The sequence below is a fragment of the Alternaria metachromatica genome (genome assembly GCF_023757995.1).
Source record: "Alternaria metachromatica strain BMP 0045 chromosome Unknown scaffold_11, whole genome shotgun sequence".
In the NCBI taxonomy this organism is placed as follows: Eukaryota; Fungi; Ascomycota; class Dothideomycetes; order Pleosporales; family Pleosporaceae; genus Alternaria; species Alternaria metachromatica.
In genome coordinates this window covers 958,105-975,168 of record NW_026055502.1, presented here as the reverse complement: position 1 = coordinate 975,168, position 17,064 = coordinate 958,105, and the positions used below count along the sequence as shown (strand labels likewise).

The following is a 17,064-nucleotide window of genomic DNA, read 5'->3' as shown; positions in this document are numbered from 1 at the left end:
ATCTCCCCCACATCTCGGCTTAAGTAGCAGGCCCTTGTTTACCCACCTGCACCGTGGCTTCCTCACGCCTTACCAAGCTATTCCTCGCCGCTGTCGCTCTCTTCATCGCAACATCCGCCATCCTGGCTTCAATCCGACTCGGCGGCCGCGTACCATCTATACTGCAATACGTCAAGCCCTCGCCTCTACGGCATCCCCTCTACACACAACCGTTTAGGCCACTCACCAACTCCACCATGGCTCCCTCGCAATACAAGACACCGCCGCAGTTGCCGCCCAAGTTCACGGCTACCAAGGAGAGCTTGGTGAATGACGCAAAGCGACTGGTATGTGTGGCTCCGTGATTCCAGAGCTTCCGCTCGCAATTGCTGCTGCCGACCCCGCCGGAGGGGTGCATCGACCAAATGCTAACGCTTGCCCCAGATCGACAGGTCACGAGGTGTTCAGGATGCTATTGTCCGCGACGTGAAGCCCGAGAGCGCCAATTTCGCAAACGTACTCCTTCCCATCGCCCGCGATGACAACAAGATGGCCATCGAATCGCATATCCTCGGCTTCTACAACGCCGTGTCGACAAGCAAGGAGCTCCGCGATGCGTCCAGCGAGGTTGAGCAGATGCTCGACGACTTTGGTATTGAGTCGTCTATGCGCGAGGACGTCTTCAACCTCATCGATGCAGTACTGAAGAAGGGCGAGGACCTCGATCCGGAGTCCCGGCGGCTGCTCGAGAAGGACCACAAGTCGTTCATTAGGAATGGTCTGAATCTTCCCGCGGGCCCCAAGAGGGACCGTTTCAAGGAGATCAAGCAGCGTCTGAGTCAGATCAGCATTGCTTTCCAGAAAAACCTTAACGAGGAAAGCGGAGGATTGTGGTTTACACCCGAGGAGCTACACGGCGTGCCAGAAGATGTCCTCTCAGGACTCAAGAAGGGAGAGGGTGAATTCGACGGCAAGCTGTTCCTGACCTTCAAGTACCCCGACCTCTTCCCGACGCTCAAGTACGCGACGAACCCGGAGACGCGCATGAAGGTCTTCGTTGAGAATGAGAACAAGTGCAATGACAACGTACCTCTGTTCAGGGAGGCCATCCTCCTTCGTGACGAAGCCGCCCGCCTTCTCGGCTACGACAACCACGCGCAATTCCGGATAGAAGATAAGATGGCAAAAACTACCAAGACAGTCGACGACTTCCTCGGTGACCTTCGCACTCGGCTTGCACCAGGCGGCAAGAAAGAGATTGAGAAGCTGATGGCGTTGAAGGAGCAAGACGTGAAGGAGAATGGACTCACTGGTCCGCTGACCAAAGACTACTACCTCTGGGACAACCGGTACTACGATCGTCTGTTGCTAGAGAAGGACTATCAGTTGGACCACCAAGTCATTGCCGAATACTTCCCTCTGCAGACGACCATCCAAGGCATGTTGAAGATCTTTGAAGAGCTTTTTGGTCTGGTCTTCGTTGAGATCGTTGGCGAGGAAGACAGGGCTGCCCTTGCTGATGGCGGTAAGGGTTCCGATATTGTCTGGCATGAGGAGGTGCAGATCTTTAGCGTTTGGGATGACAAGGGCGAGGGCGAGGGCTTTGTCGGCTATCTCTACCTCGATCTCTTCCCTCGGGACGGCAAGTACGGGTAAGTAACGCCGCTGTACAACCTGCATATGAGATGAATACTGACTGGTTGGTAGACATGCCGCCAACTTCAACCTCCAGCCTGGATACATAGACGAGAACGGCAAGCGACGATACCCCGCAACGGCACTAGTCTGCAACTTCTCGAAGCCAACAAAGAAGAAGCCTTCGCTACTGAAGCACGATGAAGTCGTTACCCTCTTCCACGAGCTTGGACACGGTATTCATGACTTGGTATCGCGGACAACCTACTCTCGCTTCCACGGCACCAACACTGTTCGTGACTTTGTTGAGGCACCATCTCAGATGCTGGAGAACTGGTGCTGGACACCGTCGCAACTACGCTCTCTATCACACCACTACTCTCACATCTCTGCCGACTACGAGAAGGCATATCTAGAGTCTTCAGGCGCCGACAAGAAGCCAGCGGAGCAGATCCCCCAGTCACTCGTTGCAAAGTTGATCTCAACCAAGCATGTCAACGACGCCCTATTCAACTTGAGACAGTTGCATTTCGGCACCTTTGACATGGCTGTTCACGAGCCAGCCAGCCATGAGGAGCTTGAGAAGATGGATATTACTGAGAAGTACAACTCTTTGAGGCACGAGATCAGTCAGCTGAAGGGACCTGAGTCGTTGGAGGGTGACAAGAAGGGTGACTGGCACTGGGGTAACGGACAGGCTACGTTTGGCCACTTGATCGGTGGTTATGACGCTGGGTAAGTCACGTTCGATCACTTTACCAAACATCACATGCTAACCATCACAGCTACTACGGCTACCTCTCATCTCAGGTCTACTCCACAGACATGTTCTACACTGTCTTCAAGAAAGATCCCATGAACCCCACCGAAGGCCGTCGCTACCGGCACACGGTTCTCGAGCGTGGTGGTTCCAAGGAGGAGATGGACATTCTTGAGGAGTTCCTTGGTCGCAAGCCCCAAACCGAAGCTTTCTACAAGGAGTTGGGCATCTCGCAGTAGAGGCGCGAGAATGTGCGAGTTTCAGAAGATTACGTTAACAGGAGTGGACGACAGAGGTCAGGAATCATTGGCAATGAAGACCGCATTGGACGTGAAGGCTGGTCAAACGAGGATCTAGATATCGATGCGTGGGGGGCCCATTGGAAAGATGCGACTCCTATTGCTGAATGGAATGCAACGAAGGCGAGATGGTTCAGGAGGCGCGTGTTTGCTGCTGGCGGATACGTGGATACGGGACGTCCTTGGATTGGACCCAGATGAGGGTTTGTCAAAGACAACATTGCATCATGAGCCAACGCATTGTTAGCGGAGGTATAGTGGTCGTCCCGCTGAACTATTGTCCATCCATCTGAACTTTTGAGCATACTTGAATCACTCCAACCTCCATCATCCAATCTCAATTATCCAAAAACGCTCCTATTGTAGTCTTCTCGTACACCAGAAAACATGCCCAAGATCCCACGACCCTCTCTCTCCTCCATCTCCTCCTCCTTCACTTCCTGCTGCTATCTTCAGAAACCATGCGCTGTCCGCGACTGCCGTAATACTATCAGATGGAGGCCAGATGCGCAAAATCGCGGTGGATATCTGTGCAAGAGGCATATGAAAGAGCTTAGGAAGGTCGCGGCGGTCATTATTGATGATTGGCTTGTTGAGCAGATGCTGGGCGATGGGCCTTTTGCTGGGAGGGGGGTGGCGTGGTGGTAGTTTGTTAGAGTATGCTCGCACGCGAGTTCATTAAAGCAAGATAACAGTAAATGCTCGTGACTATGAGAAACCTAGAGAGTACTCCCACTATGAAGGTCACAGAATACATCCGAAAGAGCCTTCGTGGTTATCATTTGACGCGTCCACGGACCTGCAGGTGCTGGTGGGCCACCACCACGCTAGCGTTATCGCGGAATTGCGTCCGCATTGCCCGCAATACCGATAAGACGCGTCAAGCACGTCTCACCAACCTCCCCGACGTTACACCGAACAGAGGCGCCGCTTTCAACACGAGAATTATGAACTCAACGGCATACGTTCGACCTGACGACTCATGTTGACGCGTCTAAACCGAGCGTAGTAAGCTTCGAGGGATCTGGGCACAGCACTTCGGCTCATCGACTACTCGTCTCGCACCACCCGGGCATGCACCATGGCTACCGTGACTCGCAAAGCACCAGATACACATGTCTGGTTTGGAGTCAGGTACACTATCACGGCATGATTCCGCCTACATCTACGACCGGCGTCGGGATGGCTGCAGAACCCTCTTCCTTTGCCGTTCCCCGCAGAACCGGTTCCTCTAATTCTTATAACCCGCCTCGATGATTGGACGAGATAGGACACTATACGCAGAACGTGAGAGAAAGGCCCTGGGATCACTGACACACGTTCAATATGGAGCCCCTCTGCTAATGGAAAGATGCGGCGCAGAGATAAGCATATCTTGACAGGCATGCCACTGCTTCCTGATTAGGTTACAGTCGCTTCACCAGTCCAGGTTGTTCGGATTGGTTCCGCGCATCAACGACCATGATTCTATTGAACATGCGGCTTGAGCGTTTTCTCTTCTTCCTATCGGACTAACCGTCTACTGCGCTGTGCAGAGCGAATGAACGAGAAAACCAACATGAGTTCTCGAAAAGATGTTGACGGCAAAGAAAACGAAGCGATGGCTCTGGACTTGCAACGGACCATGTCTGGGAAGCATGATCAGACGCAAGTCTCCGACCAGAAGCTTGAAGTAAGTTACGTCGAGACCGTTGATACCGTCTTACTTACCGAGCAGTAGCAAAACTTCAACGTCTTCTCCCTTATTTCTACTGCAACATCTCTGATCGCAACATGGGAAGCACTTGGGTCTACAATGGCCACCGGCCTCATATCTGGAGGCCCAGTGTCTCTGGTGTATGGATACCTACGTTCGTCTTCCAATCTGCTGGCTCGAATCGGCCTCTGATACAGATACCACAGTCGCGATCATAGGGACATTGGCAACAGCGTTGTCTCTTTCAGAATTGGCCTCCATGTGAGTCGAGAGCTCCTCTGTGGATTGCGAACTCATCTGACCACCACTTTTCGCCAGGTACCCATCGGCTGGAGGCCAGTACTACTTCGTCGTCCAACTTGCTCCCAAGAAATTCAGAGCAGCATGGGGATATGCCTCGGGATGGATCTGCATATTCGCCTGGCAGACCTTCACTGCGGCTGCACCGTTCCTCGGCGCAACGATGATTCAAGGTCTCGTCGTACTCAACTACCCGAGCTACTCGTATGAGAGGTGGCACGGAACGTTGATATATTGTGCCTTCCTTGGGCTTGCAGCACTTGTTAATGTTTTCGCTATCAGAATCATGCCTTTAATTCTGCATGCGACATTCGCGCTGCACGTCGGATTCTGGATCGTGCTGATCATTGTCATCTGCGTTATATCGCCCAGCAAAAATTCCGCGGAATTCGTCTTCACTACTTATATCAACGAGTCGGGATGGAGTAGTGAAGGCGTAGCTTTCAGCATTGGTTTGCTGAGTAGCACATACGTGCTTGCGGGTTTGTCGCGTCCATTTCCAACAATGTACAAAACTGACAATTCGACCAGGATACGACAGCGCGACCCATCTCACCGAAGAGATCAAAGACCCCGAACGCAACGTTCCGCGAGCCATGTTGGCATCAATCATCATCAACGGCGCACTAGGATTCGGGTTCCTGCTCGTCGTCCTGTTTTGTATGGGCGACATCACCGAAGCGATGGAAACGACAACCGGATACCCCATCATCGAGATCTTCTACCAGATCAGTCGCAGCAAGGCTGCGGCGTCAGCCATGACCTGCGCCCTCATAGCCATAGCGGCATTGGCAACAGTACCTCTTCTTCTGACAGCATCTCGAATGCTGTGGTCTTTCGCCCAGGACGCTGGACTACCTTGCTCGAAAACGCTATCCCGAGTTGACAGCAAACATCATGTACCTCTACCAGCGATAGCGGTCACCAGCGTCTTTCTCATTTTGATCGGCCTTTTAAACATCGGTTCCACTACTGCTTTCAACGCTATCGTATCACTTGGCACAGTCGGTCTGTACATCTCGTACCTGATGCCGATATTGCTCATATTTTACCGGCGGATCGCTCGTCCGACATCACTGCCGTATGGCCCCTTCAGGCTCGGAAAATTGGGTGTGGGTGTCAACCTTGTTTCTATCATTTACACTGTCTACGTGTCTATCTTCCTTCTTTTCCCGCCATATCAACCTGTCACGGCCCAGAACATGAACTACGCGCCGGTCGTTCTGGGAGGCGTTCTGGTGTTGAGCGCTGTGTGGTGGTTTATTGGAGGGAAGAAGCAATTCGTTGGACCCGTATTTGATACGATTGAAGGCCGGCCCGCACTGGATGATGCGAGAGTTTGAATGCGACGCTATCGCAGTTAGATGTCGTTGAGATGACTTCGACTTGGTTAATGGTAAACGAACGGGGCAGCGATAACTTATGGATTTAGTAATATACCCGTCTAGCGACGTGTATCTATCAACGCAACAAATGAGGGCAGATATCTTGAGAAGTAGAAAGACGTGCAGTGAATGAAAACTCTGTGTTCTATTCTACACGGAAAGGCTCGCCGTTCTATTAGACTTAGACGCTACGACTTTTTGCACTTATGAAACTTTACTGGGACTGCTCGCGCATGCTGTCGGTAAGGCCTAGGCTATCATCGTAAGGTCCTATGATCGACCGAGGTACAGTTCTACATCACAACATTGGCCGCCTGACGATTTGCTGTTGACTACAAAGCGTGTAGGCGGGTTGTTGTTGTGGTGGTCACTGGCCTCCAGCAGCCTGCACTGCCCCGCTCGATTGGATGCCTCAGGCTACGACAAAAAGCCATTTTCAGGCACCCTGTTCAAATGGGCAATCCTCTTCCACATTGCACTCTTATCCATTACGATACTCGCATCTCAGTTGATAATTGATACTGGCACTTCTACCAGATGGGCTGTCGACCCCTCCACACGCCGATGGAGATAGATGCCTCACCACCGTCAGCCAATCAGAGTCAGACACCTCCCGCTGGATCGCCGTCGGAATTCATCCACACCCCTCTCGACTATTGCGCGCCATCTATCCGTCTACTTCGCATACAAGCCTCAAGGTCCCCAGACGGCTTCATCCAATGCCAAATGCGACATGCATCAACTACGAGCATTTACTTCTGCCTGTCCTACGTTTGGGGCGCTGATGATAGCTGTCGATGGATTCTCGTGAATGGCCAGCGGTTTCGCATCCGACAGAACCTGTACAACTTCTTGGAAGAGGCCATGCAGCAGCGGCAGTTACAACCTTATTCGTTCTGGATTGATGCCATTTGTATAGATCAGAGTAACACTATGGAGAGGAACCATCAGGTGAAACAGATGGGAGACATATTTTCAGGGGCGCTACAGGTTGTAGCGTGGCTAGGTACGAACGCGGGGATAGTAACCTTCTTGAAGACATCAAAACTCCTAAAAGAGATAACGGAAGCTAGAAAAAAGCTGCCGAGCACATGGAGGCGAAGAGCAGGAATCACAAAAGAAAATACAGATGGAGGGATTACACATGCAAACGCCGTTGCATTCCGTCATTTCTGTTACGTCGATGATTGGGATCGTGCCTGGATCACGCAGGAGATCGCCCTTGCCCGCCACATCACGTTCATGGCCGGAAAGGCAAGTTTGGCAGCAAAGTCGATCTCTTTCAACCTTGACGATGCCTGTGATCACCGAGTCGTCGCACTGGACCCAAGAACAACACCAGAGCTTCGAGGTAGAAGCTTGATTTACCTTATGGAACTTTTCAAACATAAGCAGTCAGGCATATTACGCGACCGTATTTATGCGCTACTATCATTGTGTGGTGACGGCTCCGACGTGCCTGTGGACTATGACATTACGGACGTTGAGGTGGCTATCGGTGTTCTGGAATCTTGTGGGCGATCTTTCTGCCTATGCTCGATAGCCATAGTCGCATCGGTCCTGGGGGTTACGCTAGAGCGGCCGGTGCTGGCGTACTGGGATCCTGTGTATGAGCGCTCCATACCCCGCAACTACTCAGAAATAAGACACGACTCAAGGTTGCTGTCAAAGTTTGCATCGATAACTCTCCCAGTGGCTATGGGTCCATACCATGATAAGATTGGTGAGACAACGTCATGTGTTTGGTATGAGCGAGATTCAACCCACTCGGCCTTCACACTGGAAGCTCGCTTTCTTTGTGGATCATACAATGGATGGATTCAATTCCACACCAACCACCTGCGCAACACTCACTGGGCCGAATATAGAAAGAAATGGTCTGATAGCTGGAAAAGGGTTGATCATGATAGTTGTCGAATTCAACTTTCACCAGACAGGCAGTCTTGCACCGCGATCTTCTCGTTGGTGGCCCTGTACGAGATCGTTCAGTTCAATCAATCAAGGGTGTCGTGTTGTGCTCGAGTGACAGGGGAAGGGACAACTCACTCGTGGCCACCTAGTAAACCAAGATTAATGTTGTCCGAAATCAGAGGCATGTGTAATCGTTGAAATGCCATAGCCGCTTTCGACGACGAAAATTCGCTCATCATATCGAAACACTGTTGGCTCAACGTCAACATGAACTTACCGCCATTCATCTATTGATAGACCATGTTCCAATTTCCTCATCTCTTCCGATCAGCTTTATGCGGGGTATACTTTGCACGATCTCTCACAAGATGCTGACAAAGCTCATCTTTCGTCCACCCATCCCGACTAACAAGACCTTGCTTCGACTTCTACCAGTCGGCGTCTTCGTCCCAACCTCTTCTCTCGCGGAGATGCGCTCTAATTTCCTCCCGTGTAAAAGATCTAGTACGCAGCATAGTATCGTTGATCTCATTCCAATGCCTGCAATGACCTCACGTTAGCCAATAATCGAAACCGATAGAAGGTGGTGTATTAGTGACAACATAATGCGCTAAATTCATCAGTTGCCATTGTCCATGACAAGTCGAGAGGCTGGGCTCGATCGCCTTCCGCAAGTCTGATCATCGATGAGCAGCATCGTACACCCGTCTTGTGGACGGCAATCTTCTTTAACTCGGGGACATTGAACTTGTTGTATCTTTCACGTAAGCGTTCCTCTTCGTCCCAGAGCCAGCGGCCGCTGTCATAGCGGTAGAAATGCTCGTATTCATCATTTGAAGCGCTTGTGGTGTGGTTGTCACGGACGGAGGTTCATCGGTGTCTAAGCTGTAATGATGAGAAAGCAGCGAATCTTAGAATATTGCCCGCAGGGCGATATCTATAGCGCAGAAAGGACATGGTAGCGAGATACCCTGCGGTCCATGCGGCGCCGTCGTTGACGTTTATTTTTCACTGTCCTTGCATGCGGCGTAGCAAGTTTAGCGTGTGCCTCGATCCTTCAAAGACCTCTTGACTCGTTGGATGAGCATTGACAATAGTCTTCAGGGGTGACAATCGACAGACTGTCAGGAACATAATATCGCATTGTCAAAGTCTATGTCACTCCAAGCCGACTGAAGATCGTCGCTGTCAGAAACTCCGTAAACGCCATGCTTGCTCATATCGACATTATCCTCCGTCTCCGCATGCCGCCCTATTCGTCATCGAGTATCGAGCTGGCCAGCGAGCCAAAGAAGGGTACCTCGTATCGATCGAGTGTTGCGGCTGTCCACGTGTTAGCGCCTGGCTCCATTATAGCATTCACACTTGGACCCACCATCCAAATATGCCCTCCAAGTCAACCACCCTATCCCCGCCAAATCTCCGATGAATAGCACCCAGGAGATAAAGCTCGACCAGCTGAATATGATGTGCACCACAAAGACGAAGGCGAACAGCAAGCTGCTTTGCCATGCGTGGAACCGTACATAGTCGCTCTGGTGCTCAAGAACCAGAAGTAACACACCACCCGCTGGTGGTAACAGAAGATATGCCAGACACGCTTCATAGTCCAGTCGCCAGCCTAAAGACGTTGTGAACATGTCTACATCCTCGCGGGAACGGCCGAAGCCTGTGCTCCGCGAAGGCTGATCCCACGCTATGCGCTCTGTATCGGGTTCTGCGGGCGGCGATATAGGCGATTGACCTTGGAAGTAGTCATGCTGTTCGTATGCGCGTGTGGTGGGCGATGTGATGTTACGTGTGCGGTCGATAGATGTCCTCGGCGAGTGGACCGGCGGTGGAGAGAGCGCGCGTGACGATTCGGGAATGTCTTGGTATGGGGCGAAGTTGGCTGCCATTATAGTTTCTTACTTAGAAGACGTATGCAGTATATGAGGAGCTTGTCGCTCAATTCGTGGGTATTGCGAAGTTTGGTGCAAGAGATAGGGCTGACGCAGAGGCAGGTGTAACCGGGGCAGTGACGTTTACAGGGATCTGAGCTCGAGACGGGCCGGGGTTCTACCGCTGGCACGTGAATGATCGCCATCTCCGCCGTGTCACTCCGCTGCAGGAACAGTCATGCTGTGCGACGTCTCTAGAAAACGACGGCTCACACAGCTTTCGAGTACCTCGCAGTGAACAGCATGCTAACGCAAGTGCGACGAGTCAATGTTAAGTGAGGTACCGCCGTCTTTACCGTCGCTGGCTCGAGGTCGCACTCTAGTTATGTCACAGGGACATCAGATTCCGCCTTCGGTCAACCTTTGTCTCGCCATGTGTCGTCCTACCTCACTCCACATTCTGTACGGTTGGAACCACGTATAAAATTGAACGTTGAAGCACTTGTTGGCATTCATTCACACCGCTCACACTGCACTTCGGTAAACTCTGCGCTTGTCCCGTCGTTCCCCGAAACTTCAACGCCACAGAACACCGCGTTGTCACACTTCAACTCACAAACCCTCTTACAACCAGAATACATCCATCAACATGTGCATCGCTATACTTACGACCGCGCACCCAGACTACCCATTCATTCTACTCAACAATCGAGACGTACGTTTGTTAGGCTTCAGTGTTTCTCTCACAACTAATGCAGACCAGGAGTATCTTCACCGTCCAACGGCAGAAGCAACATGGTGGCCATCTCCAGATACGCAAGTTCTAGGAGGCTACGATCTACATCGCCCTGCTCATGGCACCTGGCTAGGTGTGACTCGTCAAGGTCGAATCGCAGTATTGACCAACTACCGTGAAGAGGACCAGACCATTGTTGAGGGAGCGCGAAGCAGAGGATTAATTCCAAACGCTTGGCTGAAGATCGACCCAAAGAAAGGGGAGAGCACAGAAGGTTTCGCGAAGCGAATGATTGAAGAGGATGGTGTTGAAGGTGTAGGAGGTTTCTCGCTCTGCTATGGATTCATCCAGGATGTCGTCAAAGAAGAAGGAAAGGGTCTAGCGATCGTCAGTAACCGCACTCCGGACGTTCATGGTGTGGTTCATCTCCTGCAAACGCCAAACGAAACCCAAGCTCTCAGCAACGCCGCCTACAGTGACCGCAGCTGGCCAAAAGTTACAAACGGAGAAGCCTGGACGCGCACTGCGATTGCGGAATCTGTCGCCGCGAATGAATCTCGTGACCAGCTTATCAATCGTCTTCTTGACATCCTGACCACGGACACCATGCCTCGACAGAAAGAGAACGAGGAATGGGACATGTACCTCAACCAGCTCCGTCACAGCATCTTTATACCGGCTATCGGAAGAGACCATCTTGAAGAGCACAAGATGCCTGCGCATGAGATAGGCGACTTGGTCAAGGCGAAGGCGGTGGACGCTACGAGTGGGTGCTATGGTACTCAGAAGAACATCGTAGTGCTATGCGACCGGGAAGGTAAGGTGACATATTTTGAGAGGACGCTGTATGACGGCGACGCGAAACCGGTTGAGAAGGGCAAGGGTGACAGGGTATTCGACTTCACGATTGAGGGATGGTAAGACGACGACCGACTATATGTGTCCAATGGTAGAGTTTTCACTGCTTTCGTTTTGTCCCAACTTGAACCATCCATACCTATTTTTCATATCCTACCCATTGTCAACTTTCCATCGGCCAGCACAATGATCTCTAGTAGCCGCCAGTAAAACTTGCTCTCAAAATCTCCATTCTGCTACTGCAAACGCGACAGCCCGACGCGTCTCCCTAGATCTCTCCGTTTGCTGTCCGCAACATCACGCTACGCGATTGGTCCGTGCAGCTATTCTCTCCGTTGCTACGCCTGACTACTAACCCGTCAATAACACAGCTTGTCTCCTCACTTGACCTTGAACGCAATCATCTTGCAACAACCGCTTTCTGTCCCTTCCAATCCGCATCAGCAATCGCTTCTCACATTCCTCCGTTTACACTCCACTACCAATCGCTACCATGTGTATCATGTGGTTCGTAACGCACAACGACGGCCCCCGGGAGCACCTTATCGACTACCTTCACTGCGGCCATCTCGACTGCCCTGGAACGTTGGAGTTTCACAACAAGTGCGTGCTCGTAGAACCCCGCGCCGACTGTGGAGAGTGTCTGAAGGCAGATGGCGATCAGGTGGATCAAGAGGTATGTTCGTATCCTGCTATTCCGCATTACGAATTGGCGTACGTAGAAGGAACGGGTTGGGTCAAGGTCGCTGAGCAAGAGAATGTTGCGGTTGGAGGACGGAACCAAGAGGAGGACGATGACGAGGCCGGCTCATACCACAGCTTCCGAAGCCTCTCGGACGTCGACAGCATCACGTCACACTGGCGTCTAGACCCGCCGCGTGCCCGTCGAACGGCTCGAGGTCCGCAAGAGAACTCGCCAGCACCAGCTCCACATGCTTCTCCAGGAGTTGCGGAGCCGTTCGAAACCCGCTCCGCCCACGACCCACACGAGATGCAAGAAGTAGGCTCGCCATTCCACGAAAACGGCTCCAACCAGGACCCGAACATTCCCGATGTTGCGGAAGGCCAATTCAGCGACTCACCTAACACGCTCAAGCACCGTCATCTCGTCAACGGTCAGCTGAAAGAGCTGAAAAAGCTTACCAAGCGGATGTCTCGTCATCGACGCCAGAACAGTGGACCCGGGCGCCCACAACAGCATCACCGACGTCAAAACAGCCAGGCGACTGGTAATGTTGTCGCCCCACACCCCTATCCGTTCGCGTTGGACGGGAGCCCAGTACCTCAGGGCCTGCCAGGAGGTCATGTGCCGTCGTACTTGGGAGTACCTCAACCAGGCCAGGCGCCGACGTGGGTCTGGGGACCGGTTCCGCCGCCTCATCTGAGGGGGATGTATCCACCTGTAAGTACTGTTATATGTCGATCTAGCGATACGTGCTGACATGTATAGTTCTAGGGGGTGGTGAGATTGTGGAGGAGATGGTAGATTTTGGAGATCCGATTGTAGATGAGATGGATGATTGTGTATCGAAGTCCTGTTCTGTTAATGTCATCTACCTTCCAAAGGTCTACATTGCCCTTTGCCTTTGCGAACTCTTGTCATTGTACTAATGTCGACTCCTGGATAAGTCTTTCTGACGGGCGTTCTGATGAAGTCAACATGCACGTGCTTTGTCTTGGCACGCTACAGGTGACAGGGAGTTAGTGACGTCTTGTAGATCTTTCGGCAACTCTAATCAACAAACACCGATCCGCAGTCCGACCTCCGCACCCGTTCTCGCGACAACCTGACCGCACTTGTTGTTTCGTGTCACACGTTCCAGAGAGCAGAGCCATAATCTTTATCCTTCCTGTTCGACCGATCACGCGCCTTTCCGATCCTCTTCGCACACATTCAGCCGTCATGGCGTCTCTTCCGCCTCAGCGCCCCGCGTCGCAACATAGACCCTCACCTCCTGCCGAATCATCGTCCTCACAGCAGGAGCAAACAGAACGGACGAACAGTTTCTCTGGGCAGTCGGTAGATTCGCAGACGTTGCTACTCAATACGCCATCTACACAGTCAGCCTCTTCTACGCCGCAAGAACAGACCGAGGTACCCACACAGACCACCGCGCCACAATTAGAGGAAGACGACGAACCGCGAAGATGCTGGATCTGCTTCAACGACGAGACGGAAGACGACGAAACGACATCGGAATGGCGGTCGCCTTGCGCCTGCTCACTAGTGGCGCACGAGAGGTGTTTGCTAGACTGGATAGCGGATATGGAGGCGCCCAGCTCACGGCGACGGGCTGGTAAAGCAGCAGGGCAGATATTATGTCCTCAGTGCAAGAGCGAGATCAGAATAGAGCGACCGAGGAGCTACGTGGTGGACATGGTTCGGGGCGTCGAGAAGCTTACGGGTAGCCTCCTGCTTCCAGGCTTCGCACTCGTCACAGGCACGGCGCTCTACTCGACACTGACGCTGTCCGGGACGGCAACGATTTACCAGATATTCGGCACGCAAGACGCGCTCCAGATTCTTGGGCCGCTCTACGAGACGCCGAGTCGGTCGGTGAACTCGGTGACATTGCAGTGGCTAGAACACCTGAGGCAGCACTGGAGGTTAGACCTTGGGTTACCGTTAATTCCGACAGTTTTGGTCGCAAGCCGAACGTCATTCGCCGACTCCTTCCTACCCTTCCTTCCGCTCATCTTCTTCGTTAGCTCCGGACAGCCAGGCGATGACATGCTACAACTGCAGTGGCCACCGAGCGCTGCGTTTACCTTTGCCGCACTACCATATCTTCGAGGGTTCTACAACGCATACTACGAGCGTGTGTGGTTACCACGAGAGCAGCAGTGGCTGAAGGAAATCCAGCCCCGGGCTGGTGAAGACACAACCGCAGATACTCAGGTACAACATGATCACGACCATGACCACGACCACGGAGATGGCGAGGATGTGATTGAAGAAGTAGAGATAGAACTCGACTTCGACATCTTCGCAGACTGGAACAACAATGGCGAAGCGGACAATGACGACGATGACGAGGACGCGCACGAACATCCCCCCGTTCCCGTCGCGCGAGGCCCAGCAGGACCCATCGACGCGCCACCGCAAGACGATCAGGACGACGCAGGGATGCCTGATCTGGTCGATGTCGAACCCCAGCAACACGCAGCACCTCCACCCAACATCCCCATGCAACCCGCCGCACCCCGACCCCGACGCGTCCGTCGCGAACGCGGCGTTACCTTCTCCACTACCTCCCTTGCCGACACCATCCTCGGCGCCCTCATCTTCCCCACCATCGCCGCCGCAATGGGCGAGATCCTCCGACTAAGCTTACCCAGTTCATGGGTCACGCCTCCTACAGGTGCACCAGCAACATCATGGCTCGGTGGATGGATCAATACGGGTGGCAAGGCCGGTGGCGTGGGCAAGCCAACGGGTTTCTTGCAAACGCGCTGGGGCAGGAGTGTTGTTGGTGGATGTATGTTTGTTGGGCTAAAAGATATGATTATGCTGTATGTTCGGTGGAAGACTGCGCAGAATCATCGGAAGAGGGGGATTGTGGATCATGATCGGAAGAAGCCGAGGGGTGGTGCTAGGGCGTCGGCTTGAGGGTGCTTGGGGTTGGGTGTTTGAGAGTTACAGTGAGCTCAGGAGTAGGGGTATGTGATGATCGGACGAATGTGTTTGAGCATGTTGTGGAGTCGACCTATTCGGAGGATCTACTATTTGTATAATACAGTCAATCGCACTAGACTGGTATCCCAGTCAGGCTGAACCATCAGCTCTCAATTTCTCTTCTCAATCAGATGTGAAGCAACTGTCCCAGCCTACTAATACCCTACCACCTCTTCAACACTACCCAAACCTCTCTGCGGCAATCCTCTTCAGAAACTCCATAGTCCCCGCTTCCTTCTCCCTCCGTTCCGCCAGTCTCTCATTCCTCTCCGCCTCCCTCGCCCGCGCAATCTCCTCGCGTCGTATCTCCCTCTCGTTCTTCTGCCTCTCTTGCTCCTTTTTCTTCTTCTTATACACGTCTATCCCGTCGTCGCCCATGAGGTCTGACTCCGGTACGTCGACTTCACCCGCTTCTTTGGCGTCGCGGAAGGAGTTTAGGGTGGATGTTGTTTCGCGCTTCTTCTCTAGTTGGCGTTCACGAGAGTTGGGGTCCGCGCGGGGGACGAGGTCGTCTAGAGCCTCTTTCTGCGATTTCCGATCCGTTTTGCGGGCGTGTCGGATGTCGTCTATGTAGTTTGATTGGCCATGCGCGCGGTCTTCGGAGAGGAGTTCGTTGCGGAGGGTTAGGTCGTCCATGTTGGGGATTGTGGGACCGTGGCCGGTGTGTCTGGGGAGGTTCGTAGGCGGCGCGGGACCGAAGTCGTCGTCGCTTGCGTCTGAAGCTTCATCTTCTTTCCGCGCATAGCTCGGCGACGCTCTTTTCCTGGGCGCTACAGGAGAAGTCGCACGATACGTCTGCACAGTCTCCTGCGCCGTCTTCAGCATCGAAGGATCGTACCAGCTCCGCGCTAGCTCCCCCCGGTTCCAGCGACTGACGAAGCTCTTCCATCGTCCCTTTACCTCCCGCTCGTCGAGGCTGTCGAGTTGGATGTTTTTCTGTATGTCGAGGTAGGATTGGAATAGCGGTTTGTAGTCCTCGTAGTGGCGCTTTAATAGCGGCTTTGCTTTGTACGGTAGATCTACGGGTCTGGATGCGGCGGGTGAGCGCGAGCGGTGGCGCTTGTGTCGGTGCGTGTTATCGTCGCGACGGGGGGAGCGCGAACGGTGAGAGCGATGCGAACGATGATGTTTCTTGTGGGCGCGCGGTTCACGAGCGTCGGATTCGGGATGAGACTGCGACTGTGTTGGCAATTGCGCGGTGGATTCTTCGGGTGTCTGGCTGCGGCGCGGCATTGTGTATGTTTGGTGGTTGGAAGTTACCTAGGTAATGTGGAGTCGCGAGAGAAGTTCACATGTCATAGCGGGCCGCTTCCGCGCGGTGGATGCACCCCGTTCAAGAAAATCTTGGAAAAGCTAAACACCCTAGAGCCTACATTGATGTTACGCCTCCAAACTTGCTCATCGTAGGTTTAATGTAGGCTCCAGGCCTGTTCAGTTTGTTTTCTGTATGTAGTGGATGCACTGTGCTATTACCTAGGTAATTCGTTTGTCGCTATCCATCTCATGAACCGATGATGGGAATTGCTATCAACTCAGCCGGTGCACTACTCTCTATGAGGCTACCCGGTGATCCTTCCAACCGAGCAAACATGGTTCGTGAAGACTGTGTCTCATTCAGTCATTCCAGCCAAAGAAGGTGTCCCACCCATGCCGTCTCGATTCATCTGAAAAGATACCCACAGCTTCTCGCTCGGATGCCGACCATGCAAGTGTTGGAGAAGCAGGCACCAAGCCGTACTCGTACGTTTCGTCAGCGGCGCCATCCAATTCTGAGTAATCACCGACGTCAGACTCTCCCAAGAGCAAGGTGGAAGAAGTATCTGTAACTTCATAAGCACATATATAGAAGTTGTGCGCTCGAACATACCGTGCATCTGGTCTTCCGAAGTACATACGGTATCACTCACAGCCTCTTTTGAGGTGTTGCAGAGCGACCGGTCTCTGAGCAA

The 17,064-nt window shown here is 52.8% G+C and overlaps 7 protein-coding genes across 7 annotated transcripts; 5 read left to right on the top strand and 2 right to left on the bottom strand.

Moving 5' to 3' along the window:
- Window positions 1–236: 236 nt before the first annotated feature.
- Window positions 237–2,613, top strand: J4E83_005759 (uncharacterized protein; the record flags this gene model as incomplete). The annotated part of the gene is made up of 4 exons (XM_049332676.1): window positions 237–326; window positions 424–1,631; window positions 1,687–2,349; window positions 2,400–2,613. The coding sequence occupies 4 exons, from the start codon at window positions 237–239 to the stop codon at window positions 2,611–2,613; spliced, it is 2,175 nt and encodes a 724-aa protein (XP_049188484.1).
- Window positions 2,614–4,213: 1,600 nt separating this feature from the next.
- On the top strand, window positions 4,214–6,012 carry J4E83_005758 (uncharacterized protein; the record flags this gene model as incomplete). The annotated part of the gene is made up of 5 exons (XM_049332675.1): window positions 4,214–4,345; window positions 4,394–4,523; window positions 4,576–4,630; window positions 4,688–5,151; window positions 5,201–6,012. 5 exons carry the CDS (start codon window positions 4,214–4,216, stop codon window positions 6,010–6,012), a joined length of 1,593 nt encoding a protein of 530 aa, XP_049188483.1.
- A 3,205-nt stretch (window positions 6,013–9,217) lies between these two features.
- Window positions 9,218–9,863, bottom strand: J4E83_005757 (uncharacterized protein; the record flags this gene model as incomplete). Its single annotated transcript, XM_049332674.1, has 2 exons — window positions 9,218–9,288; window positions 9,341–9,863. The coding sequence occupies 2 exons, from the start codon at window positions 9,861–9,863 to the stop codon at window positions 9,218–9,220; spliced, it is 594 nt and encodes a 197-aa protein (XP_049188482.1).
- A 631-nt stretch (window positions 9,864–10,494) lies between these two features.
- J4E83_005756 (uncharacterized protein) lies at window positions 10,495–11,502 on the top strand (the record flags this gene model as incomplete). Its single annotated transcript, XM_049332673.1, has 2 exons — window positions 10,495–10,560; window positions 10,609–11,502. 2 exons carry the CDS (start codon window positions 10,495–10,497, stop codon window positions 11,500–11,502), a joined length of 960 nt encoding a protein of 319 aa, XP_049188481.1.
- Window positions 11,503–11,932: 430 nt separating this feature from the next.
- J4E83_005755 (uncharacterized protein) lies at window positions 11,933–12,895 on the top strand (the record flags this gene model as incomplete). The annotated part of the gene is made up of 3 exons (XM_049332672.1): window positions 11,933–12,115; window positions 12,182–12,841; window positions 12,890–12,895. 3 exons carry the CDS (start codon window positions 11,933–11,935, stop codon window positions 12,893–12,895), a joined length of 849 nt encoding a protein of 282 aa, XP_049188480.1.
- A 447-nt stretch (window positions 12,896–13,342) lies between these two features.
- On the top strand, window positions 13,343–15,049 carry J4E83_005754 (uncharacterized protein; the record flags this gene model as incomplete). The annotated part of the gene is made up of 1 exon (XM_049332671.1): window positions 13,343–15,049. One exon carries the CDS (start codon window positions 13,343–13,345, stop codon window positions 15,047–15,049), a length of 1,707 nt encoding a protein of 568 aa, XP_049188479.1.
- A 246-nt stretch (window positions 15,050–15,295) lies between these two features.
- J4E83_005753 (uncharacterized protein) lies at window positions 15,296–16,348 on the bottom strand (the record flags this gene model as incomplete). The annotated part of the gene is made up of 1 exon (XM_049332670.1): window positions 15,296–16,348. One exon carries the CDS (start codon window positions 16,346–16,348, stop codon window positions 15,296–15,298), a length of 1,053 nt encoding a protein of 350 aa, XP_049188478.1.
- Window positions 16,349–17,064: the final 716 nt, after the last annotated feature.